The 27,435-nt window shown below is 44.6% G+C and overlaps 1 protein-coding gene across 3 annotated transcripts; it reads right to left on the reverse strand.

Annotated features, from left to right (window-relative positions):
- Positions 1-2,300: 2,300 nt before the first annotated feature.
- On the reverse strand, positions 2,301-8,967 carry ZBTB43 (zinc finger and BTB domain containing 43). Of its 3 annotated transcripts, XM_079324376.1 has the most exons (3): positions 8,833-8,915; positions 8,112-8,194; positions 3,196-6,757 (listed from the first exon to the last, which is right to left on the reverse strand). In XM_079324376.1, the coding sequence occupies exon 3, from the start codon at positions 6,732-6,734 to the stop codon at positions 5,340-5,342; it is 1,395 nt and encodes a 464-aa protein (XP_079180502.1). In that variant the 5' UTR covers positions 6,735-6,757; positions 8,112-8,194; positions 8,833-8,915; the 3' UTR covers positions 3,196-5,339. The 3 variants fall into 3 exon arrangements, with proteins under 3 accessions (XP_079180501.1, XP_079180502.1, XP_079180503.1); XM_079324375.1 differs by lacking the exon at positions 8,112-8,194 and having other exon boundaries at positions 2,301-6,757; positions 8,833-8,967; XM_079324377.1 differs by lacking the exons at positions 8,112-8,194; positions 8,833-8,915 and adding an exon at positions 6,855-7,856.
- Between the last annotated feature and the right edge of the window lie 18,468 nt (positions 8,968-27,435).

Below are 27,435 nucleotides of genomic sequence, written 5' to 3' on the forward strand. Positions count from 1 at the left end.
ATTCAAGCTTAAGAAAACATTTACAAAGTTGACAGATAACATTTATTAAAACGTTATAGAAAAAAAGGGGCATGGGACTCTTCTATAAGAAGAAAATATTGAACAGTAACATTAAATTAAAACCATGCTGTACAATTAGGACAGCAATATTTATAGACAAAACTATCCAACCTCTGCAATACAGGCATAACGTCTCACAAAATATCAAGATATGCAAATTTACTATTATAAATGACTTGTTTAGAATAAAAACTTATAGCTCATTAAGGAAGATTCACTTGACTTGCATAAACAGTTACATTTCTGAAAGAAATATGGAATCCCATTAATAAAAAAAAAGGAGCAGCAATCGACAGACACAGGCTTCAAGCAAAAATCAGAACTTGCAATTTAATCACATTAAAAATATACCATTTTCTTTTCCAGCATCTTCCTCTAGGCCACTGACAGTTTACAGCTAAAGCTAAAGAAGCCAAGCTATCCAATGAAGTATTTTAAAGACAAAAAGCCAACCTTCCTTTGTTGCTTTGAGAAAGGTCCTAATTCTGTTACACCAAAACTCTCAATGCACTGCTGTAGACTCTCATACTTCAGAGACAGGTCACCTTGCTGGCACCCAGGCAAAAGGACTGAGATTACAAACTCTGATGTGCCTCCATTCTTTCAGGATCAGTAATACTGGAACACTCAATAACCAGCCTTTGATCACCTGCCTTGCTTATGATACAGGGTGGTTTCCCAACCTCAGACACACCTCAGGTGAAAAAAGCTGTGACCACAAACTGTACTGACAATACTTTCTAGGGTCTATCTGCTCACCCATAAAACTAACAAGGAAAGTTTAAAAAAATTAAACAACAAAAAAGCACCCCGCAAACCAACACTGATGTATGAAAAAGGAACCTTCTCCCTCAAAAGGGCCCGATATACACATAAGCAGATTTTAACCCTGCTAACAGTTGAATTTTTCAGAATGTCAGTTACACAAATTCTGTGGTAATTAACAACATAGTTACAAATGGAATGAAAAGAAACTTAGCTGTAGTATCATTAAGTCTTCTTATCACTGCTAGGACAATGAATGGCCTCAAAGCAGCAGGAAAGTCGAAAAGCCACCTGGGTGTACAATATTGCTGGTTTTCAGAAGACACTCACTTTACTACAGCCAAAGCCACATCATCAAAGGTAATGAAGCATACGGGAAGATTAACGAAATTCATCATATACATATGCATTCATATTGTATATATATACATATATATATATGGATTGCTTCCCTCCTCCCCACAAACAAGAAATAATTTTTCGTACCTTGAACAAGACCACTCCATTAGCAAAGATCAGGAGCTTGACAGAAGCTGCGTCTGTGTGTCTGTCTTGGCTTGCTATGTTCAACTGCACTGGCCACCAGGGCAGGGACTGCAGGGATGACCCGTGGCTAGGGACTGTGAGCTGCCCTGTGCTAGTCAAAAGAAGTTCAGCCTGCACAAAAAATGGGTGTGAACAATCCACTGCGAGCCAAAATCTCAACCAGAGGTGCACATAATGCTTCTGCTTCAACACACCCAAGGAAGAGTGGCAGCTCTACCAGGAGGTGCAGGGAGACACATGGAGAAGATGCTCCTGGGAACGTGGGGAAACTGAAGAGCTGCTCTCGGGAGAACACCTGAGGAAGCCACTGAGAACATGTTCAGACATACTCACAGAAGGACACACTCCCTGCCTGAGGAGATTTGCTTCCAAGAGGACTCTGGCCTACAGCTGAGCCCTGCCAGAGCAGGTACACCTCTGGAATAACTGAGGTGCACAGAACTGAGCTGGAACAGACACGTCCCTGAAGGGATTGTGGCCCAGTATCACCACCAGTGGACACCCACTAAGAAATGAAAAGCATCAGACAAGGAAGGGTGCATATGACCCCAACCTCCTGTGTGACCCATCACCTTACTGAAGGTGAAAGCAAGGGAAACTGAGACTACAAAGGCAGGGAGAAGAGGTGTTAGACTTCAGCTGAACCTGAGGAAGATGGTTTGAGTAATTTTTCATCTTCCCCCCCCTCCCCCCCAGTACCTGATGGTAATTGGAAGGCAATTAGAAGTTTGACAAAGGGCAATAAACTGAGTTCACAAAAAACACCACAAGACAACTGTTTCACCTGTGACGTGCAAAAGTAAGGATTTTAGACATATCTCAAGCTGTCCTTAAATCATCAATCTTCTCAACTTGATCTCATGACAATCTGATCAGTATTTTCCTGCAATCAATTAGTTTCATGTAAATTAAAAGCAGAAAGCCAAGTGTTACAAAATTTGTGGAGCAACATTTGTGGGACTTTCAAGACAATGCCATAATATGGGGTAAAACAGCAAGAGGCAAATACTAAAAAGTTACTATTCATGCTAAGTCATTAAGAAAAGGACATGGTTCTATAATATGATCTACTGAACCTGTTATAAAATCTTTAAAGTGTCTCTCGCAGTACATTTGATTTTAAAGCTTTATTTCAAAGTAATCTAACTGCAAATAGAAGTAATGTTAAACCTTGAAATATCCCATATAAAAGTCATTCCAAGCTGGTAAAAGAAACAGTTTTGCTGGCAGCTCTGTAGGGTGGTTTGAGTTCGACTTTTTTTTTTTTTTTTTTTTTTTTTTAATAACCACAGTTTTCAGACTGGTGTTTCTGTCCAGCCTTTTTTAAGGTTAAATAGGAAGAGGCACCATTATCCTTTTTATGCAAAACTAAAATGACAATTGGAAAGGGGCTGAGAATTAATGTAACATACAAGATCATTCTTGACATGAGTATGAGAATAAAGACCTGGACACGTTCAAGGCCAGGCTGGATGGGGCTCTGAGCAACCTGGCCCAGCTGAAAGTGTCCATGCCTATGGGAGGGGGTGGAAGCAGATGACCTTCCAACCCAAACCATTCTATGATTCTAATGCCTTCCTTCAAATGTGACCATGGTACTTGCAGAAATGACACCATGTATGTGGTAAGGCCTTGGAGAATGGAAAAATAGGGCCAAGTGCAAGAACCCTTTCCTCTACTCTCATGTAAACAGGCAAGCATTATAGTATTTTTTAGTATTAAAAAGGACAGTGTTAGCAGTATGTAAACAAACCATAGAGGGAATATAATTTCTGAGTTTAAAAAACATACTTATAAAGTTTTATGGTTTGTTTTTTAATAACTGGGGGTTTTTTTGTTTGTTTTGGTTTTTGTGGTTTTTTTGGTTTTTTTTTTTTGCTTTGTTTTGTTTAAATACAAAGTGCTTCTATACATTAAGCAGGTTACAGTGTTAGTGAGCAAAATCCCTGTTTCAGTACCTCGATCACAAAGATTAACCATGGAAACCATGGTATTTGTAGAGTTTAATTAGTGCCAAGAACAGGAACGCCGTGGTGCTGATCATCTGTGCCCATTGCCAGCAATGGGTTCATTGTACTTGGGAACACCTGCCTTAACAAAATTCCATATGAAAAAATATTTGAAGTATTAGAAGGTTAATTATTAAGAGCCTCTTAAAAAAAACAAAAGGGTTTATAAGTAGAATGCCAGTAAAGAAATTACAGTAATTACAGCGCACTGAGTAGAAAACCCTCAGTTTGCAGCAGACATTCATTTTCAGGACACAGTTCAGTTATATCTTAAGACAATTTGCAACTGGGAGTTCAAAAAAGAATCTAAAGTGTAATAATCTTTGTGTAGTTTTGCTTCACCATACAGGACCATCTGTTCCAGTACATTATCCTGCACACAGCAGTGTCTGATGCAGAAATTAGGGCCAGACAGGCTTAGGTCTTTAATGCTGGTTAACTTTTTCCCCATGTGAACAGCACTGTACTTGGATATCACCTCTTTCTATTATATTCTATGTATGTTCTAAAGGCTCTTTCCTTTTTATATTTCAGTAAGCTACTAAGAAGCTTTTGCTTTCTAGGAAACACTTTTGCATTGGATTGCATTAAGCTTTCAACCCCAAAATTCTGTTTTCACCTTTATAACTGATGCCTTTAGTCAATCTGCAGAGCTGACAGCATCCCTTAGAACTACACATTCTATCTCCATGAATGAGAGCCCCACACATAGATCCTCATCCCAACAAAAAACAAGTGTCATTTTCCCACCAAAAATCCCAACTTCAGACATAAGCATGGTAGCACCATGTTCTGTAGTACCATTAGAAGATCCAAATCACAAACTTCCTACTTTTTTCCACAAACAATTTCATTTGAGGAAGTAAACAACTCTGATTGTAATCACCAGTCACAGTAGTTCAGTACCAAGAATCTGTATTATAGGTCTTACTATTCAAATAGCAAAGAATTAAAAGTATAAATACCTATCAATGACTATGTCATTTTCCTAAAGCAGGTTTCTAAAACTAAATAAAAGTTATCAAAGAAGTTTTTGTACCAATAACAAGTCAGTTCATGAATCCAGAGTTTGGTACTTGCTACTGTAGTAAGTCACAAAAATTTGAACAGAAATTTACACTTTAAGTATTTGATATTTTGACTAAGTTCCAAATGTTACATCTTACTTTTTGTTGGTATATATATATTTTTTTAATAAGACATACTTATTACACACACTTCTAGAAGCTCTCACAATGTAGTAATTAAAATCTAATGAAGTCAAGAATCATACAACATTAGACCCTAGAAGAGCAAGGACAAAGTATACTTAATATATACTGAAGTTTATATAGTGATAAACTGTAAGTGCATTACAGACTAAGTAGAAATCAGCACAAAATTAGACATTTGTTTTACTGAAGATAAATTAAAAAACCCAGAAGATGGATAAAGGAAAGCCAAACCACCTTTAGCACTGCCTTTCATTAAGCAATACAACAAAGGCTACTGAATGATGCACACTACCCAATGATTCATGGTAAGTACATTTGCAGTCTTCACCTTGAGGTGCAATTCTCTCTTTTTTCTTCATTTAAATGTGAATGGTATAACCCAGCTTGGTCATCTTAGTTTTCTAATAAGGAGTGCTACCTGAATTTCTGGTTCATCTAAGTATTTTCCGGATTTTTGTCAATTTAGATCTGAGTTTTACTGTGAATTTAAATGGCTTAGAAACACAAGACAGCTTCTAAACACTGCTGTAATTACAATCAATCTCATTTTCCAGGCACCCTTCAGATTAACCACAAGCACTTCACACACTGAAGTAATATTGCAGGAAGCAAAATACATATGATGGGTTTATACTAGCATAGTCATTAAAACTTTTTTGAGAATGTACAATAGCAAGTACCAGACATTATTTGCATGATTAGGTTATTTTTCTTACTCTACTAAACAAATGTAAGCACTGATGTCTTAGTTCATCTCAGTAGTACTCTGCTCAGTTTTAGTAGCCTGATAGGACTTGGCACAGGAGGTCACATGCCGATGAAAACTGTCCCGCCACATGAATCTTTTCCCACAGATGTTACACTCATACGGTTTTATGCCTGTGTGAATTTTCATATGGCCTACAAGATGGTGTTTCATTTTGAATTTCTTACCACAGACACCACAGCCATAAGGTCGAAGACCAAGGTGCATACTCATATGCCGATCTCTCTGACTTTTGTGTGTGAAGCTTTTTCCACACTGACACGGGTAGAGCTTGTCGGCGTGGGAGAACCCAGTGAGAGACGTTTCCTCTTTAATGCCACCAGCCATGTCAATGCTCTCACCGTAGCCTGCTGCCATCATAAGATCCTGTCTGTGAGCACCTAAATTTCCATCTGCCCTTTCACCAGAAAATTCTTCCATAGATGAGCCATAGAAGTCAACTTGTTCATCATAATTGCTTTCATCTGCCTGTTCATCAAATTCTGTTTCCATCTTTTTGTCACCTATGTGAAAATCTTCAACGCCTGAAGACTGAATGGAGTGATCTGCCTGGATGGCATTCATGGATTCAGAAACTTGGTGCTCATCATAAGGATTATCAACACCTTCACAGTCCTGTTCAAACCTTTCTGGCTTCACGTGGATCCACCGCTTGTGAGACATGATGCTGGGTTTGCTGTACATTGGTCTGCTATACTGGTACTCTGCACTATCACTAGTTCCCTCTTCCCCATCCTGACTGGTCATTCCAGTACTGAGTCTGTCGTGTTCTGTTGAAGAATTACTGGGAAGGTACTCGTGTTCTGCCAGCTGACACGACAGTTCATCTTTAGAGCTCTCTTCTTCATTTTCACCATCCCTTAGTTCCTGCACTTTGTGGAATTCTGTCTGTCCTCCAGAGCCAAGTTCAAAGGTTTCAACAAGGCCATTGTAGCTACTGCTGCTTGGGGACTGATGGTCACTGCCATGATTCATCTTCTGACACAGAACTGTTGGGTTTCCCTCAAGCACTTCCGTGCACTTATCCACTACATGCCACATCTGAAGGAAACTTGCAGCTGTCAGATAACTAACAATTTCTGGCGCAGGCATGACCAGTCGGCCGGTGTAGGTAGACAGAAGGATGTTTTCAAATACTCTGGGATTCATCACATCAGGCAGGACTATTCGCCTGCTGTTTTTCAGGAGAACCTGATCACAGAAGTAAGGTGAACTAGCTGCAAGAACAGCTTTATGGGCTCTGAAGAGATGGCCCTGAACCACAATGGACACATCACATAATTGTCCTTGCTGGCGCTGTTGGTTTAACTTCTGCAAAATGGTGCTAGAAAAATCTGGAAATTCCACTCGAAAGGAGTTTGACCCAGACTCCATTTCATTACAAATTTAGTGTTGTGCTGGAAAAAAAAAAAAAAAAAATTAGAAATTCTGCTTGGTCAAGTACTGACCTTTCCATTTTCTTCTATTCTTTTTCTTTTTTCTTAACAGACTCACATGGAACTCAACATCTTCTGGAACCTTTTGCCACTGCTGTATTTCTCTCAAGCCACCTCATTTCTCTCTTCTGAAAGCTGTACTAAGGCCATAAATTGCTATGCCAGCAAATTTTGTTGTGTTTCTTCTCTCCAAGAGGATCTATAAACAGCAAGTTATCCAGTTGGGATAGACTAAGCATTTCAAACATGAGTTTAGGCTAACGAAACCATTATTTCATGGAATTATACTGCAGAGTTCTAACTCCAGGAGTTTGTACCAGCATATGAAAGATTCTGTATTTCAAATGCCAACAAAATAATTTCATTGATCCCCCAACAAACACCATTTTACTCATGAAATATTTCACTTGAAATCAATTTTCAAAAGCAACTCTATCAACTCACAGGATAACACTGGAAGCACAGGCAGAACCCCACTAAGAATGAGGCTTAGGACCCTTCTCATGCATTTCCCTATTGTTTTATTAACTGAAAGGTGCAACAGCAACAGCTTGTAGAGTTTTTAATTCTAAGCTTATTCAGATATTTGGGTTAGTGTTAGGGTCATAATGTTCCTTTCAGGGAAATCATACAGAACTTAAAATGTCAATCAAGAAATTGATACCTTTGCTGCACAAAACTTTTCCTGCCTGAAAACTGCCTGCATTTGTAACAACATAATTACAAGCCAGAATCTTAGCTAAGAGCCCCCAGGTTTTCACATCTGTATTCTCACATGATCTAGATGTTTTACTCCAATGTTAAGTCTTTCAAGCAGTAATACTACTTTTTCAAATGCATACTTGAAACCTTAAATTGAATCTGAGATAAATTTACACGTTATTGTAATTAGAAATGACAGAAATTTACATGCCACTATGAATGACCAACATTAACTGCTTGAGTAAGTTAAACCTGTGCAATTTTTCTACTAGATAATGTTTAAATTGGGTGCTAAGGGATTCTTGCAGAGGCATGGGGCAGCAAGTGGTTTCCTTCGTCAAGTTCCATGAAGTTGCCCCCCACATAATCAGAGAAGATCACCTTTAAATTTCCTCAAAACACCAACCCTCTCCAAACCAGAATTAGCTACCCATACTTTTCCAGTGAGCAACGGAATACCACACCTTCCAATTCAATTGTTAATTTTTCTTACCACTTTGCTTTAAACAATTTAACATAATTGTTTCAGTATTTCAAGTTATCTTATACTTTGTGTATACTACATCCAATTTTTGAAACAATCAGATTTGCTTATACATTTGCAGTTCCTTACCTCCCTTCAGAATATTCTCAGATTTAAGATTCTATTCTTCAACGCTTGCCGACAAAAAAAATAGGCCTCCAGAAGATGTTCAACTGAAATTTAAAGACAGATGCCTGTACAACTTATATGCAATTACTGGTAATCTAAACTGTCCCCTTTCAGCATGTCACCACAAAAACATTTCCAGATCATAGCAGACTTTTTTTTCATTTTAAATTCTCATGCAGACAAAATGTAAGCAAAATATTTTCAATTAGCAAAGCTATGCAAGTGAAGCAAACTGGTTTTCGAGGGTTTCACTCTCTCTTTCTACAACCTTTTTTTGCACTTTTACTCCAAACCGATAAAGAACAAAGTCCTTCCAGTTGAATTAATAACAAAAATAAAAGTGATAGTGTCTGTGCTGGAGCACCGAGTAGAACACAGCAGCGCATTTCAGCGGCTCCCGAGTGCCGCTGTTTGTAACAAACAGTGTCCGGAGTTCCCGGCCCTGTCCCGCAGGCTGCGGGTCACCCTGGCGGCGCCGGGCCGGGGATGGCGGCGGCGCGCAGGGGCAGGCCCCGCAGCCCCGGCCGCAGCGCCCCCGCTGCCGGCGGGGACCCGGACACGGACCCGGCCCCGCAAGAGCGCGAGACCCGCGGGCGCGGGGCGTGGGAAGGCCTCGCACGCCGCCCCGCCCCAGCGCGGAGCCGCGCAGCGGGCCCGGGGGCCGCCAGGGCCAGCGTCTCACCTGCGGCTGGCGGCGTCTCTCTCATAGCGGGGCGCTGCCGCTGCCGCTGCCGCTGCCGCTGCCGGTGTCGGTGTCGGCCCGGCCCTGCCCGCGCCCGCCCCGGCCCGCACCGGAAGTGCTGCCCCTCCTTCCTGCGGACACTTCCGCGTCCCGGTCACGTGACGACGACCCTGCCCGTCACTCGCTGCCCGCAGTGGGGCCCTCACCCGAGGCGGCGGCGCCCCCTGCTGGCCGCAGTAGGGAGCGCGTGTGTGTGACCGGAGCGCTCCGTGCGGGCCGAGCCGAGCTGAGCCGAGCCGAGCCGAGCCGAGCCGAGCCGAGCCGGGCCGAGCCGAGCCGGGCCGAGCCGAGCCGAGCCCTCCGGACCGAGCTCCCCGGGCCGGGCTCCCCGGGCCGGTCCGGGCTGAGCTCCCCGGGCCGGGCTCCGCTCCGCTCCGCTGCCCACACGCAGCCGCTGCCCGGGCGGCTCTGAGCGCCGCTGCGGGCCCCGCCAGGAGGGGCCCAGCACAAACACAGCTGAGCCCGCTGTCCTCGGCAGGCGCCAGCTCAGCCCGAGTGTTCCACACAGACACCTGACGAAATCAATGAGCCAGGACACCGGCTCCTTTTTAAAGCCTTCATTAAAGGGCAGCTTCGGACGGGGAACCCGAGGGGTCGCGCACACGGCCGCAGTTTCCGCGGGACAGCGCCAAGGAGAAAAGGATCCGTTCTGCAGAGCCCACCGGAGCCTCCCGCCCGCGCCAGGGTCCCGAGTCGGGATCGCGGCCTTGTCTCATGCCCACGAGGCCAAAAAGCTCCGGCTGGTGATTCCATCTTCTCCACTGTTTTCACCACCTGGAAGTACCATGTTTTAGTCCTAGTTGTTGCATGGCCCGTTGTTTTTAGGGGTTTTATCACTGAGCGGTGAGCACTTGGTGTTCTACAATATTTTGGAGGGGGCAGTGGAGGTACCAGAGCGGGTCCTGCGACAGGGTAAGGGACAAACAGCCAAGAGTATTAACTATTTACTAAGGCATAAAACGTTAACAACAAATAGTCAACACAAACATCAGGAATTATGGTGGACTGGGTGGACCCAGTGCACTCTGAGCATAAAGCCAGAGAGGTTTTCTGTGAAAAACTGGAGCAAGGGAACGTGCTAAAACCCTGGGGTAGAAGGGACAGCAGTCTGTTCCATGGGAGCTGAAGTAGACAGAAGCCATCCCTAGTTTTAGCAACTACTGTATGTGAACAATATTTGGTCCATTGCCTATATTTTCAGGTCTCATAGTGGACATTCACATATTAAGTACATTCCTCCCTACATTAATAGGAACCCTGATAAAAACTTGGCCTGTGTGGAGAAAAGTGTGATCCCACAGTAAAAGTGCAAAGTGTTGCAAAAAGTGAATAATTTATTACTCATTTTAATAATTATTAAATAAATATTTATAAAGTAGATGTGGAATCAACCCAGAAGAGAAGAGAACTCAGCTCCACGTGCAGTGGCATGAGCAGCAGCAGTGGCTGCCCTGGTTTACGTTCAGGAGACAAGAGGAGTAAGGGCCAGTGCTCCTGGTGCAGGGGTTCAGCACTGCTGGTGGGGGAATTGTTCAGGGATAGCCTCACAAAGGCTGACTTGCACCACGACTGATTGCACAAAGCACTTTTGTGGGAAGGTGTTGTGGATTTTCACTGCAGACTGCCATCCGATCAACTCCTCGCCTTGCTTGGTCTGCTAGGTCGCTTTCCCTAAAAGCCTTTGGACAGGAAAGAAACCAGGTGCTCCACTTTTTGAATGAGAGATTTCTGTAAAGAGTCAAAAGACACACACACACACGATTGGTACCTGACTCCAGGCCTCATCCTCTGGCTAGGACAGCACAGCTGCCCAGCAGGAATATTGGCACAGCAGCATATCTCACTTTTGAGGAGATCCCAGCTAATGTCAAGGTCACACTGTAAACTAGGATCTCAGTGAGTCTTGAAAGCTTCTGCTGCCTTCTGTGCTAAAATGGTGCTGATGATTTTTCACCTGCCAGACTCCTCTCCCCTGCTTGCTTTGAGGTGCATCTCTCCATCTCTGCTGTGTCTGATAGAAGCCAACTGGAATGGGAACCATCTGGTATGGAGTAGGATTCTGAGATCATGGTGGAGAGCTGCAAACCAGACCAACACTTTGTCTCTCATGATTTTGGAAGCTACTAAATTCTTTGCTAAGATGAATTTCTACATTTATGTGATGCAGCATCTTCCACAGGACTGATAATAAAGCATTGTCCTCCATCCCGCCTGATCCTTTGCCAGTCATGAAGACTTGAATTTTCTTCAAGTTTACAGAATATATACAACCTTGCTTTTTTTGTCATAACACCGTCAGTGAAAGATTTGGAATATTATATTGGCTCAGCATTTATATTGAATTAGGGCTGGCAGTCCCCGTTAAGAGTCAGGATTCTGCAGGACTGAGTAATGAATAAACAAAGGATGTTCCTGCACAAATATTTGTGGAAAAAGGGATGCAAGACATGGCAGCTGGCTGCAGCACACTTAGTGGATGGAATAAGTGGGATAAGGGCATTGTGGCATGAATCATATGTGATTATTATTTGAAATACAGAATAAATCGTTCTATATGGCTAAGAGACAGAGAGCGCTTCTCAAATTAGCATGGGAACTCTTGTGCCGTGAGTTCCTGTAAAGGTTTACTTTCCAGGATTTGAGGAATTAACAGCTACTTTTACTACCTATTTCTGCTACTTTTGCTATCTTTTTCTGCTTTCCAGCATTTTCTTCAAAGAAAAAAATTCACACTTTTAAAGGTAAAATCTACCACAGTGCCAATTATGATTAAACATGAGTGTGGCATGAAAAACCTTTTGGATTTCCTTCAAGTGATCAGTTCTGCAGTCTTCATGTGATAAGACTGACTGCAGGAGCAGGGCTGCAGGGTCAAGGCTAGTTTATTAAATCAAAATTCATGTTTTACAAAGGAAGCAAATGGAAACAGCATTAACTAATGTTTGTATGTTTTACTTTTTCCTGAGGTTATGGAAGTTTGGGTCAAATTCATGAATGATCATTCATCTAAGCTTAGAGACCATAATTTTTCTCCCTTGAATGCTTTATTATTATAGTATGTTTTTTTAACTCCTCTGTACTCCCTGCTGCAATTCATTCAATTTATTTTTAAGGCAGTGAGTTTCATGCCTTTTCTGTTATAAAAAGAAATACAATGTTCTAATGAGTAAGCTGAAAGGGAATTTTTTCTTGACATTTGATAGGCTGACACAGGTGTCTTTCCAAAGCATAATTGTTTGGATTTTGAGATGGGGATAGTGTGCATCACCTTGTGTTGGCAAACAAAAGCTTTCTGCAGTTCTTGCATGACAAGGTTCTACAGTTCTGTGAGGACACAGTGCATAGCTTCACTCTGGTGGTGAAAATATGTCTGTAGGTCTGTCCCAGAGTGTTCATATATTCTGAACACTTGTATTCTCAGTACATCTAGTAAGATGACTGATTATGCATTGCTGTGAGTCAGACTTTAACTACCAAGCTACTCAGACAGGCAAACTGGATTCTGTGTAGTTACATAGAAAAGTTTCCTTCTCTAGAAAATTTCAGGTTCAATGCCACAGATTGCTAATCAGTTTCTACATAGTTTTAAAATTTCTTTCTCTAAGTGAGAAGAAAAAAATGATACAGCTGTAATTATGTAAGGTGGATAATTTGTATGTTGTCTGTTTTGGTTTTACATTTGTATAAAATTTTGTATTTCAGCAGACAGACACTGTCACTAAATGCTCACTCAACAGTCTGTTAATCTCCCCATCATATTAGTGAAGAATCAAAAAAACAGTGAACATTGATGGAAGTCTAAGAAATAATGATGTGTGTATCAAATATTTATTTTTTGTTCATAAAAAAGTGAATGCTGCAATGATAAGACAGATACACTTTACAAGGTAACAAAAAAATTGTAAAATTTTATAGCACTCATCAAGAACAGAAAAGTAGTCAGTTCCACAACACCTTTAAATTTTAAACAGACACACATTGCAAAATCCCTTGAGCAAAGCTTAAATAATACATTATAAAAATATAAATTTCATTCTGCTTCTCCCCAAAAAGGGGTGGCTGTGTGCTGAGACCATCCTGTTTAGAAAATAGACTCCAACACTGATGCATGCAGAAAACAAACTAACCAACCAAACCCCCATTTATGATCCAGCTATAGACTCGTCTTTATTGTACTTATAAAATATACATAGCCTTTTATTGAATTGCCTGCTGTCGAAATCTGCAAGAATTTTATTGCTTTTTACTGTCCTGGAGAGGAATAAAGCAGCAGCCTCTGTGTAATTTCATAAGAAGCAAGGACACTAAATCTAATTTTGCTGGATATTGGCTCAATCATAAAAAAAAACACGCAATGACCAAAATTTAGAATTTTGGAATAGAGAGTATCTGTATGTTTTTTCTCATTTGTATTAAAAAAAAAAATCTATTTTATCTATATCTGGACATATACCATGTTACAGTGCACTGTGTGCACTATTGTAAGCTTGGCATTTATACATCTCTCATGATAGGTGCATGAGTCTGTTCCAGTATTAAATCAGGTTTGAGTCTGTGCACTTTACAGCAGTGTCTCTTTTCTTTCACTTTGAAATGGGGTGGAGTGGGTTCTGCAATACAATGGGAATAAGGTGGACTTGACTATTGGACAAAATGCTTTCCTTGCCTTTTTCTGCCTTTCCTCTGAACTTAATGAGGCATCAAAGTGTGACTTGTCCAGACTGTCTCCAGAGAAGCCACTATCCTTGAACCTGAAAACTGGCATGTTTAAATTATTTTGTTATTTATTATTATTTATTATTTTATTATTTTTAGTTCTAAAGTGAAATGTGTAGCTTAGGAACTTCTCAACAAGATTCACAGTATGCTTCTGTTGGCTGTGTTTCCAGTTTTGGGATCTACCGCGTCTCTCCCAAATTCCCCAGATGTCCAAGAGAATACTGGACCAATATATGCCTAGTTGTTTGTCACATCCTTTAAGGGATGAAATAAAACTCTCAAAAATTATTTGACCTCCTATTTGCCAAATACTGATGTTGAGCAGCAAGGTCAGTTTAACAGTTCCAGGCAAGAGTAGGAAGAAAAAGTACTTCTCTATTATAAGTGTTGTAGTTTTACATGAGGAAAGGACGTGCAGGAGCTGATATCACCAGGTCCATCTGCTCTTCTTCTGTACAGGACATATGAGTGTGGACTGTTTCTGTTGCTACCAGAAGACTACAGCATTTCACTCACCATAAAGCATGGAATGGCCTGGAAGCAGGATTTTCTTTTACCACAAGCTGAAAAGCCCCTCAGACATAATAAGACCTGAGTCATAAACTTGTTGCTATCTAGAGTGCTGAAAATCTTGACTCAGGTTTTAATCCAAATTTTGTTAGCAAAGGCCATTAAAGTTTAAATTAACTATGTTTTCATGTTAAAAGAGTCAATTTCATCCAGGGAGAAAGCTGCAGGAAGTTCCCAGGGGAAACAGTTGGGCTTCATTTGAGTAAACAGAATAAACACTACTTAAGAAGAATTTGAGTATCGTCACAAAATTCTGTAAAAAGAAGTTAGTGCCTGCATGGGAAAATTCATTAAGCAGAATCTGTAAAGCAGAAACCCCTTTCAGCCCAGCTGTGGCAGAGCTGGGGACAGGATGGGTGCCCTGTGCCCTGCTGTGCCTGCCCAGCTGTGGCAGAGCTGGGGGCAGGATGGGTGCCCTGTGCCCTGTGCCCTGTGCCCTGTGCCCTGTGCCCTGCTGTGCCTGCCCAGCTGTGGCAGAGCTGGGGACAGGATGGGTGCCCTGTGCCCTGTGCCCGTGCTGTGCCTGCCCAGCTGTGGCAGAGCTGGGGGCAGGATGGGTGCCCTGTGCCCTGTGCCCTGCTGTGCCTGCCCAGCTGTGGCAGAGCTGGGGGCAGGATGGGTGCCCTGTGCCCTGTGCCCTGCTGTGCCTGCCCAGCTGTGGCAGAGCTGGGGGCAGGATGGGTGCCCTGTGCCCTGTGCCCTGTGCCCTGTGCCCTGCTGTGCCTGCCCAGCTGTGACAGAGCTGGGGGCAGGATGGGTGCCCTGTGCCCTGTGCCCGTGCTGTGCCTGCCCAGCTGTGGCAGAGCTGGGGGCAGGATGGGTGCCCTGTGCCCTGTGCCCTGTGCCCTGTGCCCTGCTGTGCCTGCCCAGCTGTGGCAGAGCTGGGGGCAGGATGGGTGCCATGTGCCCGTGCTGTGCCCTGCTGTGCCTGCCCAGCTGTGACAGAGCTGGGGACAGGATGGGTGCCCTGTGCCCTGTGCCCTGTGCCCTGTGCCCTGCTGTGCCTGCCCAGCTGTGACAGAGCTGGGGGCAGGATGGGTGCCCTGTGCCCTGTGCCCTGTGCCCTGTGCCCTGCTGTGCCTGCCCAGCTGTGGCAGAGCTGGGGGCAGGATGGGTGCCCTGTGCCCTGTGCCCTGTGCCCTGCTGTGCCTGCCCAGCTGTGACAGAGCTGGGGGCAGGATGGGTGCCATGTGCCCGTGCTGTGCCCTGCTGTGCCTGCCCAGCACCTGGAGCCTCCAGGCAGGCACTCCAGCCCTGTGGGATTCTCCGGGGCTGGGCAGGGGCTGTCCTGCCCCACCCTGCTCCAGACTCTGCCTGGAAAGTGCAGATGTGCCTGCAAGCGCTTCAAAATTTACTTCTAAATCGTGGTGGTTGTTACAGAGGAGGAAAAAGAAGATTCTGTATCACGTGTCACAGACAATATGTGCCTTATTCTCAGACATTTTTTTACCCAAAGTGCTTGAATTCCAGCTGAATTTCTTTTGGTCTTGGTTTTGTTGGGCTTCTTTTTTTTTTTTTTTTTCTTTTGAGCTGCACAGGCACTTATGAGGAGATTTCTCTCTGGAAGCACTACGGACAAAAAAAAGGTTAAAAATTATTTGGCATCACATGCTATATCCTGGTATTTTCAAGAAGCAGCTTGATGCCAATGACTGCAAGTAGACACATATTTTGGAATAAACTGACACCAGACTCCTGCAGGAATCATCAGATGCTGACTCTTTAAAGCTCTTAGATATTGGATACCTGCAAAAATTCAATTAATTCTTTCTTGTGAAGCAATCTGATTATAAGTGTTTTACTGTCTAAATTCTGTCACAAGGCCAGGAATGAGACATAGAGCACTGTGTATGTACTGGTGCTGCCTATTCTTTCAGCAAACTCAATGAAAAAGGAACTCAAAAGGAGCTTGAAAGTGTATTTACTGAGGGGAAAAAAGCCGTGGTAACCTTTCCTCAGAGGCACAGGCATGAGAGTTACCCAAGAATGAAGGACTACAACCTTGAGCATGTCACTGCTAGAGGATCAGAAAGGGTCAGCCCTGCAAAAATTGACTCTGTGAGTGGATTCTCCGAAGCTTCTGCTCTATTCCTAAATGCATACTCCTGGAGAGCTGCTCAGGCTGGAGCGTGCTGGGATCTGCTCTGCAGGGCTGGCTCTGTGTGGCTGCCTGGAGGAGCTCATGGCAGGGCCAAGGTGTTAGGCTCCAAAGCCTGCAATGCCCCCGACCTGCTGCTGGGGAAGGCAGGTTACCCCCAAGGCTAAATAGCTGCAGAGGCCAAAGTGACTGTTGCAAGCCAGCTTGGCACGGGAATTGCATATTTTATTTTATTTTATTTTTTCTAGAATGTGAACCACTGCCTTTAAAATCAGTCTGTTTGGGGATTGGTGGTGGTGTCAGTCTTGCCTTTGTGAGGCCCCAGCTCTGCTGCACACACAGAGTGTCAGGCAGGGCAGCACACAAACAGGGCTGTCTGCTGTGACTCAGCTGATTAACTCCATAGATCACCCTGGCTGTGATGGAATCAATGGCTGTGGTTAAAGGTCTGTTAAAAGGCTCTTCCAGTAATGAGTTTATAACAAAGCTGCCACCAAATACTTTAGTGCCATGTGTTTTCTCCTTTATTGATTTCAATAAAAAGGCTAATTTGGAGATATGCTGGATTGTCATTTCTGGGTGGAGAGTGGTTAATATAACTGATGGCATTGCTGCAGCACAATGGAGACATCGACCCTGGCACATGGAGAACAGACAGTGTCTAGCAGGAAAGAAAGATGTTCCAAGTGCACATCCTGGGCTTGACAAGACATGGCAGCTACCCAGGTGCATGCTGCTGGAAATGCATGTAAATGCACAGACAGGTCAGCCAGGCTCTCACTTGCTCTAGAAAACCAGCACCTGTGTCCAGACCTTGTTTGTGTTCAGCCAGCCCATGGCCATGGCGTGGCTGTGGGCCCCTGAGCTTCTCAAGGGACAAGGACATGGAGGGCAGGGCTGCTGCAGGCAGAGGGACAGAGCCGGTGTGGCACTGGGGGATCCAGCCCAGCGTGGATGGAGCAGTGACCACTGCATGGATGGAGCAGTGACCACTGCCCAGCCCTGTGCTGGGATCCAGCCCAGTGTGGATGGAGCAGTGACCACTGCCCAGCTCTGTGCTGGGATCCAGCCCAGCGTGGATGGAGCAGTGACCACTGCATGGATGGAGCAGTGACCACTGCCCAGCCCTGTGCTGGGATCCAGCCCAGCGTGGATGGAGCAGTGACCACTGCATGGATGGAGCAGTGACCACTGCCCAGCCCTGTGCTGGGATCCAGTCCAGCGTGGATAGAGCAGTGACCACTGCATGGATGGAGCAGTGACCACTGCCCAGCTCTGTGCTGGGATCCAGCCCAGTGTGGATGGAGCAGTGACCACTGCATGGATGGAGCAGTGACCACTGCCCAGCTCTGTGCTGGAATCCAGCCCAGCGTGGATGGAGCAGTGACCACTGCATGGATGGAGCAGTGACCACTGCCCAGCTCTGTGCTGGGATCCAGCCCAGCGTGGATGGAGCAGTGACCACTGCATGGATGGAGCAGTGACCACTGCCCAGCCCTGTGCTGGGATCCAGTCCAGCATGGATAGAGCAGTGACCACTGCATGGATGGAGCAGTGACCACTGCCCAGCTCTGTGCTGGGATCCAGCCCATGGATGGAGCCACTGCATGATGGGCAGTGACCACTGCCCAGCCTGTGCTGGGATCCAGCCCAGTGTGGATAGAGCAGTGAACCAACTGCCCAGCTCTGTGCTGGTATCCAGCCAGCGTGGATGGAGCAGTGACCACTGCATGGATGGAGCAGTGACCACTGCCCAGCTCTGTGCTGGGATCCAGCCAGCGTGGATGGAGCAGTGACCACTGCATGGATGGAGCAGTGACCACTGCCCAGGCCCTGTGCTAGGGATCCAGTCACAGCATGGATAGAGCAGTGACCACTGCATGGATGGAGCAGTGACCACTGCACAGCTCTGTGGCTGGGAATCCAGCACAGTGTGGATGGAGCAGTGACCACTGCATGGATGGAGCAGTGACCACTGCCCAGCTCTGTGCTGGGATCCAGCCCAGCGTGGATGGAGCAGTGACCACTGCATGGATGGAGCAGTGACCACTGCCCAGCTCTGTGCTGGGATCCAGCCCAGCGTGGATGGAGCAGTGACCACTGCCCAGCCCTGTGCTGGGATCCAGCCCAGTGTGGATGGAGCAGTGACCACTGCATGGATGGAGCAGTGACCACTGCCCAGCCCTGTGCTGGGATCCAGCCCAACGTGGATGGATCAGTGACCACTGCCCAGCTCTGCTCCTGGCAAGCTGCCCCATGGTGGGAGCCAGCTCTACCAAAAGGGGAACCAGAGGTGTTGTGGACGTGGTACTGCTCTGCCCCAGGCCCTGGCTGTGACCAGGCTGATCCTCCAGAACCACAGTGACGTTCAGACCAAAGCTGCTCCCCTTTGTGCTCCCAGACCAAGTTAGCATTTGCAGGATGAAGCAATCTCTGTGTAAGAAACTAATCCTCTGAGCCAGGAGATCATGCAGAGCCCCTGAGAACAGCCAGGGAGGTTCCTTCACCTTTGCATGCTGCTAGAATTCACAGAGATTATTACTTCTGAGCTCATGTTTCCTTGGGTTTAGATCCCAATCTGTTCACTGCGTCCTCTCATAAGTGTTAGGATTAAAAATTCTAATGTTTTTCTGAGTGCCAGGACTATGCTTAGAAGAAGGCTGCTGTCAGAGAAGTTGATGCAAGATTTGCCACAATAGTTTCAGAATATAAAACTTGCCTAGAAAAAGAAATACTTTGTCAGACACTGAGGTACGTGGCTCTGAGCCATTTGAGATTGTGGCCATAGCTTTTTAAAGAATTCTGTCTTTGGAGATATTAGCTTAAGTAGTTCTGAGCAATACTTCAGGAAAGTATTATATTGGCTTTAGCTACTATAAGTCCAGTATTAGTAACAAAACTCCAGTTAAATACTTGATGAAAAAAAAAAGTCTGAAAAGAACTGGATATGTTTAAAAGTAGTATCCACTTTGGCTATATTAAAAGTTCCCTTATTTCAAAAGAAAAGAATTAACAGATTTTAAAAAAACCCCACCAAACTAAACACAGTTTGACAATGAAGAAAGCCTGCTTAGCTGTGATCTCTTCTGAACACTAACCTGCATTCAGTGCAGCATAATGGGAGCCTGCAGCTGCCTGCAGGACTCTGTGGTTGCATCTTTTCTGTGTTGTGCTGGAAGGTGGTTCAGTCCCAGTGCCAGCTCCCTGCAGCTGGTGGAAGGACTGTTCCACAGAGCTGGAACTGAGCCTCTGGTGATGAGCACTGCTTTCATTTCCTTCCAGGCTGGAGGCAGAGAACGCAGACAGGGGCGAGGTCAGTGAAACATCACATCGACCTTCTGCCCTGCCTCCCTTGTCCTCTCATCAGCTCTGAATCTTCACCTTCCTTCTCCCACAGCTCCCAGTCCTTCCTCTTCCAGGGAAGTGCTGGTAACTTCTGAAATTGCGTGGTACTAAAAGAAACGTGGTACTCTTGTTTCCCAGCAAGAGTGTATCCAGTAGCTCCAGCTGGTAGCTTCTGCCTGTGTTTTAACTTCTTGTGACCATAAAATGATGCTGTTATATATTTGATGCACACTTAGCTTTTGCATGTTGTTCACTCAAGGAGAAGTGAACTGCTTAGAAAGCATGAGCATGGTGTGTGCATGTGCAAATCTGTGCACGTGTGTGGCTGCACCACGCCTGCAAAGACGAGGAGCACAAGATCTGCTTTCTCATTTCACCTCCCTTCACCTCCACCTGACACATCTCGCAGCTGCATCTCTCTGGCTTCTGTGATCTGATAGGGGAGCTCTTCAGTTTTCATCTCTGCTTATAAATTAAATTGGTCAAATCACTGTGGTTTAAGATAGAAAAACACAACAGAAGCTGCTCAGCTGAATGATTATTGGCACAATATGAAGGAAAAAAAATAGATGCTGGCTTCTCTTTCAAATAAGTGCTGTGCTCTGCAGAGCAAAGATCAAGCCAAAGTTCACCTTATCAGCTGCTGCACCTCACCTGGGGCTCTGTTATTGATAGGTCTGTCATCCTCCCTAATATTGGAGGGGTAATAGCAGCCGATGATTAGGCCACTCTCAAGCTATTAACTACATTTCTTATCCCTTTTATAAGAGCTTCTTAGTCAGCTGGGAAACAAAGGCTGCCTTCAATGAACAAGAGCCCAAATTGTGGGTCTGCATCCTGCAACCTGAAAGACACAACTGTTGCACTTAGAGGAGCCTCCGACGGCAGCGAGGGGCTGGATGTCAAAGGTTACCCCGTGGTGTTATCTGAAATGAGCAGGCTCTGGCTGCCTCTTGTGCTGACAGAAGCTTGCAGAGAAATTACAGAAAATTGCCTGTTTTGTCAACATTTTCTCGTGAGGTTTGGGAAAAAAAAAAGGACTCTAGTTTCAGCAAGTCAAAGGGGCTCAGTCAGGCTAGAAGTGACTGACAAACACTCTATTATTCATCTATGTAAAAAAGTGATATTTTATATCATCTCTTTGAGTGACTGTTAAGTGACTGGATAGTGACACTGACATGCAAGCTAATCCCAGTAATATTTCCAGTTATTGTTTGGAGGCAGACTTACACATTTGTCAGCACTGACAGTAGGTACATTCAAAAAGAAGTGGTGATGAAGAACCAGCACCCAGCACAATCCCAAAGCACTGGGAGGACCTGTGCTCTCAGATCTCAGGGCAGAGTGCACAGGCAACGGACAGCACTGGTGGAAAAGGCAGACATACAGTGCCCTTAACAACTCATTCACCTGGGATAAAACTGCAGAGATGACCAATAACACTGCTGCCACTTCTGCCACACTAGAAAAATCTTTAACTCTCTGGCTCTCATTTTAGCTATACAGCAGATTTTTTTTTTCTGTATAGACTGTTACTGAATTGGAAATGTTTTTACAAGAATGAAACATCCAGTAAGCTTGAAAAAAGTGTCTTTATTAAATCTTGGTTATGGATGATGGATGGAGGCAGTGAAGGAATGGGATCTGGATCTCTCCTTGCTTTCTCACAGACCATGGAGTCTGGTCACTGCTGTGGGGAGGCTGCCCTGTGTGGTTTGCCTTTGGGGGCTCCTGGCCAGTGTCACAGGGAAGAAAGGCATGTTTAGCAGAACACAATTAGAGCTAGCCTGCCTTACCATAAGCCTGGAGAGTGGTCACATCACAATTCATAGCTGATCCCTATTGCTCTACTGAAATGGCCCTGCTGCACCCCAGCATTTGTTCAACACTCAGGGCAGGTGTTGTTGTGGGTTGTTGCCTGTCACACTGCAGTACAGCTGAGCCCCAGCCCTGGGCTGCCACAGGGCTCCTTGCAGATACTGGAGGTGACTTTATGAGGCTGGTAAAGGATACTGGTATCTTAGGTGAATTGACAGCTCTTAGCTACAATTATAAAACCATTAATGACTTGTCAGATTTGCTGTGTCACTGCTGGTCAGTGATATTGTCAGATTGCCAGAGAAAACATGACAGCACAACTGATCTAAAAAGCCAATTTGGAATAAACACAGGTGAATACGCTAAGAGACATTATCTAGGATCAAGTATGAATTCTAAAATAAATGTAGCTTCAAAATATATTACTTTTACAGTAAGTGTAGCTTTGAAGTACTGTACAGATATATGTTTTGAGAAAAGATGATAAGGTGCCTTTGGCATTGGTGCTGCTGGTGGCAGAAGGCTTAGAGTGAAGGAAAGAGATGCAAAAGCATAGCAAAGGCTGGTGGTGTTCAGACTGGAATTTCACCCTTGGAATGCTCACCAGGAGCTGCTGGCATTCACAAATCTATGCAAAATAAAATCTATGGGGGTGCAGACATTGTGGATGTAGGATGTCTGGGTACCCTCAGTCTTAGTGAGGAGTGAGAACATATTTTTGTAAGGAGAACAGATAGTTTGGGAGAGCAAATTCTGCAGACAAACTGCAACCTTTAGTCAAAGAGAAGTAGTTCATAAAAATTGGACAAACTTACTACAAACTGTTAGAATTACATTACTGAGATCTAAGCTCTGGGGCTACTCTTTCCTTCCTACAATGATACAATGCAAATATCAGTGAGTCCATAGGCAGGCAACAAAAACTGTTCAATTTTACTGTAAATGACTTGGTTTTGTTGAGAGAAGAGATGAAAAAGAGAGAAAGTAATAATGAGAAATCAAAAAAGTCCACAGAAGAGCAGACTCTCACATTTCTCCTTGCTCATGATGTAAGAGCAAATGCAGCTGAGGATGTGAAAGGATCTGCAATGCACAGGATGCTCTGGAAGTTTTGCTGACTTATAAATGTCTGACTAATTGCTGCTCTTTGGTAACCATCAGACTCACTCTGACAACATTTCATCACCTTCCATCAAGACAACCATTCCTGGTCTTTTCTTCCTGGTATTTGGAATAGAAATATATGCTGAACACTGTCTTCTGCCTTATTAGACAGTGTACCATTTTCATTTGAAACAGTAAAATCTTTGTAGTCCAACACCTAAGGTCCCAATTAGACAAGGTGTCATTTTGTACACCAAGAAAGAACAAATCGTTGCCTTTTGAAACCACAGAAGTCCAGGATTTAGGATGTTCCTACTTGACAGTGTTCTGTGATGTGTTTTGTTGATGTAATTCTCTTTGCTGTTCTCCCTTAGCTTAAACTTTCCAACTAGAATATTGGGTACCTGTAAATTAATCTGTGTTCTACCTACTTCTTTGTGGATTGAGCTGGGGAGTGCTGCCTTAGATTTTTTCATGTGCAAGAAGAATTGGTATGTTGAAATAATGTAAACATGATTGTTGATACTGTTCACTGGCAATGGCATTTTGTATGATTTTATCAAGAGAACAAAATTCTTCAATGCAGCTTTGGAGACCCTGGTAGTATTCCCAGGAGAAATCAAGTCCAGTGTCTTGAAAACTTGGTGTTCCTTCTTCTACTTCTCAGCAGTGACAGTTCACATCTACCTGCTGCAGAGCACTGAGGTGTTTCTCTGCAAGCTTTTTGTTTTTCAAATAAACCCTTTAATGTGCTCTAAAAATGCCTTTCCAACCTGAATTTTTTTTTCAGTGTTATTAATTTTTTTATTACAGATCTTGTTATTTTCAAGGTTCCCAAAGGAACTATTTACAGCAGACATTTATGGAAAAGAAGCACGGTTAAACTGGTGAAAATAACTGCAGAAGTCATAAGTAAGTAATATAAGATGCAGCAAGGACATCGTGTGTTGTTTTAATTTCCAAAATAGCAACTGTTCAGACATTTAATTGCATTTTTATGACTTTTTTTCATAGCTGTCTGGTGTAAAATATGTTGCCAGTAATATGTAACTGCTAATAACTTTAAGTTTCCTAAGCTGGCATTAGATTTCTTATCCTATTGAAGAGGAAGGTCACTTAATATACTCTTCATCCTTATGAGGAAAAGAATGTGGATGGTGAATGTATATCTATGTTTTTACACTTGCATTACCTGAAATCTTTTCTGCAGCAAGAAGGATACAGGACAATGAATTATTTATGTCCTCTCATAGTCTTAGGTGTGTAAAGGGAGCTTTTCTACCCAAGGGATTTTTTGAGAAGCCAGCTTAGCTTGACTTTGCAATAAGTGACTCCCAGGGTCATATCTCTGTCCTAGTGTGCCTCCAGCTCTGATTGTGTAGGGACAGAGGCTGCAGCAGTGCTCAGCTCAGGCCTTAATGTGGACCTAAACAAATATTAATACCAATAGTAAGTTATGAGGCCGGAAAATGAGGCAGACAAGGACACAATCCTGCTCAGTCTGTGTGTCATATCTGTGCTGTTCATGGTTAGCATCCCTTGAAAAAGGCATGTCCACCCATGCCTGCAGGAGCTGGGTTTCCCTGCATGCCATGTACTCCCAGAACACCTAATTGTAATTTCTGCAGTAATGAAAGGTGCAAGGGTGCCAGATGATTTTTAAAACATTGCATAGAGGTGCACAAAGGTAGATTGGAGGCTTTTGAGGTAGTGTTCAGTGCCTGTCCTGGACAGAGGCAGAGTAATTTGTGTCTTCTCAGGCACAATTTCTTCCTGGAGTATCCCTTGTGTGAATTAGTCAGCTCTGCTCAGATGGCTTTAAGAATGGCATTAACTACAACTAGAAAGGAACCTAAGTAACTGAAGCATAGGTTATACAGACACCAGAGTCTACATTAAATAAGGAGCAAGCTAGACTGCTTGGTTAGCCGTGGGGAGGACTTAATTGCATATCAAGGGCCAATATGACCATTTGAGTAACTTCCTTCCTTCTCTGCTTCGTAACTTTAGTCTTGATGCCAAAAAAGAGATACACAAAATTCTCTAAACTCATAACAAGGTATTACTCACATCATGCCTCTCTCTTGACCTCTTCCATCCACTGACTTCTTTCTAAATCCCTGACACTATGCTGAGGACCACTGTATTTGTTAGGATCCAGTAATGCATTACATACCATGCATTCTTCCAAGTGATGCATTTCTAATTATTCCCTTGGGGATTATTCAAACAATACTGATGTTGGGAATGTGCATTATGACTCTTGAGGTTAATGGCCCGGTGATTCATTAGACATTCTTGGAAAGTAATTGATTGTATTAATTGTTCACTGGATAGAGTGAACCACAGCTGCTGCACGGCCCCCAGCACCAGCCCAGAGCTTCTGCCCTGGCAGCAGCAAGGGGGGAATTGCTGCCAGCTCTTGTAGCTGTTGGGTCTCCCTGTGTCACTGTGCCCAGGGCTGGGATCTGCTGCCATTGTCACTCTCCATTCTTTTAGGAGATGTGTGATAACATCTCGGAGTGGAGCTGGTGCTGAAGCACGGGGAGTGATGCTGAGCTGGCAGTGTGGAAGGTTACCTGCTCTTGGCACTGGCCACTATTAGGTTACTCAATAGTGTCATTCATTGAAAATAGGGCATTCTGCAAAACTCTATTATGCTCAGAAAAGCAAAAGCCTTGGTGAAAGTCATATTGCTCAGAGAGAATGCAGCTGATTCAAAGACCCTCACAACTGCTGAAGGGGAAGACTAAATGGCCTGCAATGGTGAGAGATAAAGCAGAATGACAGGGTCTAATGTGCCCAGCTATTACATACCCCATTTTTCATATGGTGGTGCTCCCCTTGCCTTTGCTGTGATGACCCAGGGAGCACAGACAGTAACAGGGCAGCTCCTGTTGCAGCTGAGGCTCAGAGCAGCCAGTTATCCTGTGCAAGCTGCTCCTGTCCTTCCCTGCACCCTCCTCTGCAGCCTGAGCAAGGCACTGTCCTCTGCCTTTGCCTTTGGGTTGAGCTGTGGTCAAGGCAGTGCCCCAGAAACCTCAACCTGTGGCTGCCTGCAGGATCTTCCAGGCTGAGGCTCTAGTTTGCCACTAAATTACTGAATTTTCCTGCAGTCTCCCCAGCTCCACTTCTAAAGAAATTCAGCTGCATCTCATGTCAAAATGCCACTGGCTGACTAGAAAGATAGGGCTTTTGGCTAAAAGGCTAAAATGCAGATTTATGGCCTGTGGTGATTCTCCCTAGGGTCATTCCCCAAACTGCCATGCAGGAGGCTGACTCTGTCCCCTTACCATATTTATGTTTTGACAACTTTCTTCAAGCTGACTTCTTATTGTCTCCTAAAACTCAGTGTAAAAGAATTTTCTGCAAACCCTTGGCAATGTCAGTTAACATGAAACCAGCTTTCAGTTGCTTAGCAAGAGTTTGTCCAAGGTCATGTCATTTCCCCAGCAGCTTCTGGGACCCTGCAGGGATGTGTTGAGATTTCTGAGGAAAGCTGCAGGAGGAGCAGCCCCTGTGTGAGGGGGGCTGGGGAATTTACAGCCCCCCTAGTGCTCAGCCTTGCTCCTGCCCGATGGGAACAGAGCCCAGCGTGTTCCCTGCCTGCCCTGGGCTGCCCTGGCCACATCCTGGTGCCACATCCAGCTCCAGGTGCCACGTCCCAGGTCCAGGTGCCACGTCCCAGGTGCCATCGCTGAACAAGGGCACGACCCCAGGGGGACACAGGGGGATACAGGGGGGGCACAGGGGGGCACAGGGGGGTACAGGGAGGCAGAGGGGGATACAGAGGGGGTACAGGGGGGCACAGGGTGCACAGGGGAGCACAGGGGGACACAGGGGGGTACAGGGGGGGCAGAGGGGGGTACAGGGGGGCAGAGGGGGATACAGAGGGGGTACAGGGGGGCACAGGGTGCACAGGGGAGCACAGGGGAACACAGGGGGGTACAGGGGGGGCAGAGGGGGGCAGAGGGGGAGCAGAGGGGGCAGAGGGGGAACACAGGGGGACACAGGGGGCAGAGCTGCCCTCACCCCAGAGGGAAGCACAATCCAGCCCCCCCCTGCTGCCACTGGCCCGGACTGGGGGACAATGGCCCCCAGACAATTGCACTTCTGCATTGCTCATAAACAAATGTATCTAAACCACCACACTTTATATCCACTTAAAATTCTGAATACCTTTTCATTTATCTAAAGCTTGCTGAGGTGAGTTCCTATAAGGGAAGACTTATTTCATTTCCATGAAATGTTTATATTTTCTGGGAAGTTTCTCTCTCACCTCTTTAAATTTTACTGCACTTGGCGTGCAGCCTGTGGTAGGGTCCTCCCAAGGAAGCTGGTGAGGCAGAAAGGTTGAAGAGGGACTATAAATTTCAAACTTTCTGGGTTAGAATAATTTAAGTGCACCAAGTTCTTAACCTTAAAGGATCAATACTGAGGGTTTTTTCCTTGTAGTGCTGTAAAATACAAGGTAAAAAAAAAAAAAAAAGGAAGAAAAAGCCCCAACAAAACCCAAACCTAAATAAAAACCAATTCCCCGCCAAACCCAGATCTAAATTAAATAAAAGTTGCATAGGAACAGGAGCTTGATCATGAGCTGTTTCTGGAGGTTCAAATTCCATTGTCTGAAGGATGTCTGTTTTGGCTGTTCAGGAGAACAACCATCTCAATAAATTTTTTTACAAACACATATAAATACTCATCCTCGCAAAATGGGAGTAGTTCTCTTTCTGCAGCTAATTTATTTTTCTTTGTTTGAAGTCCAGAAGTGACTGGGCCGTTTCAGCAGTGATTTTTGGAGTGGATTAGGGCTGGCTGATCTGATATGTGCCCATGGGTAAGTCTGTGGCTGCACAGACCATTTCTCTGAATTCCTGCTGGAATTACAT

The sequence above is a fragment of the Erithacus rubecula genome (genome assembly GCF_903797595.1).
Source record: "Erithacus rubecula genome assembly, chromosome: 21".
Classification (NCBI taxonomy): domain Eukaryota; kingdom Metazoa; phylum Chordata; class Aves; order Passeriformes; family Muscicapidae; genus Erithacus; species Erithacus rubecula.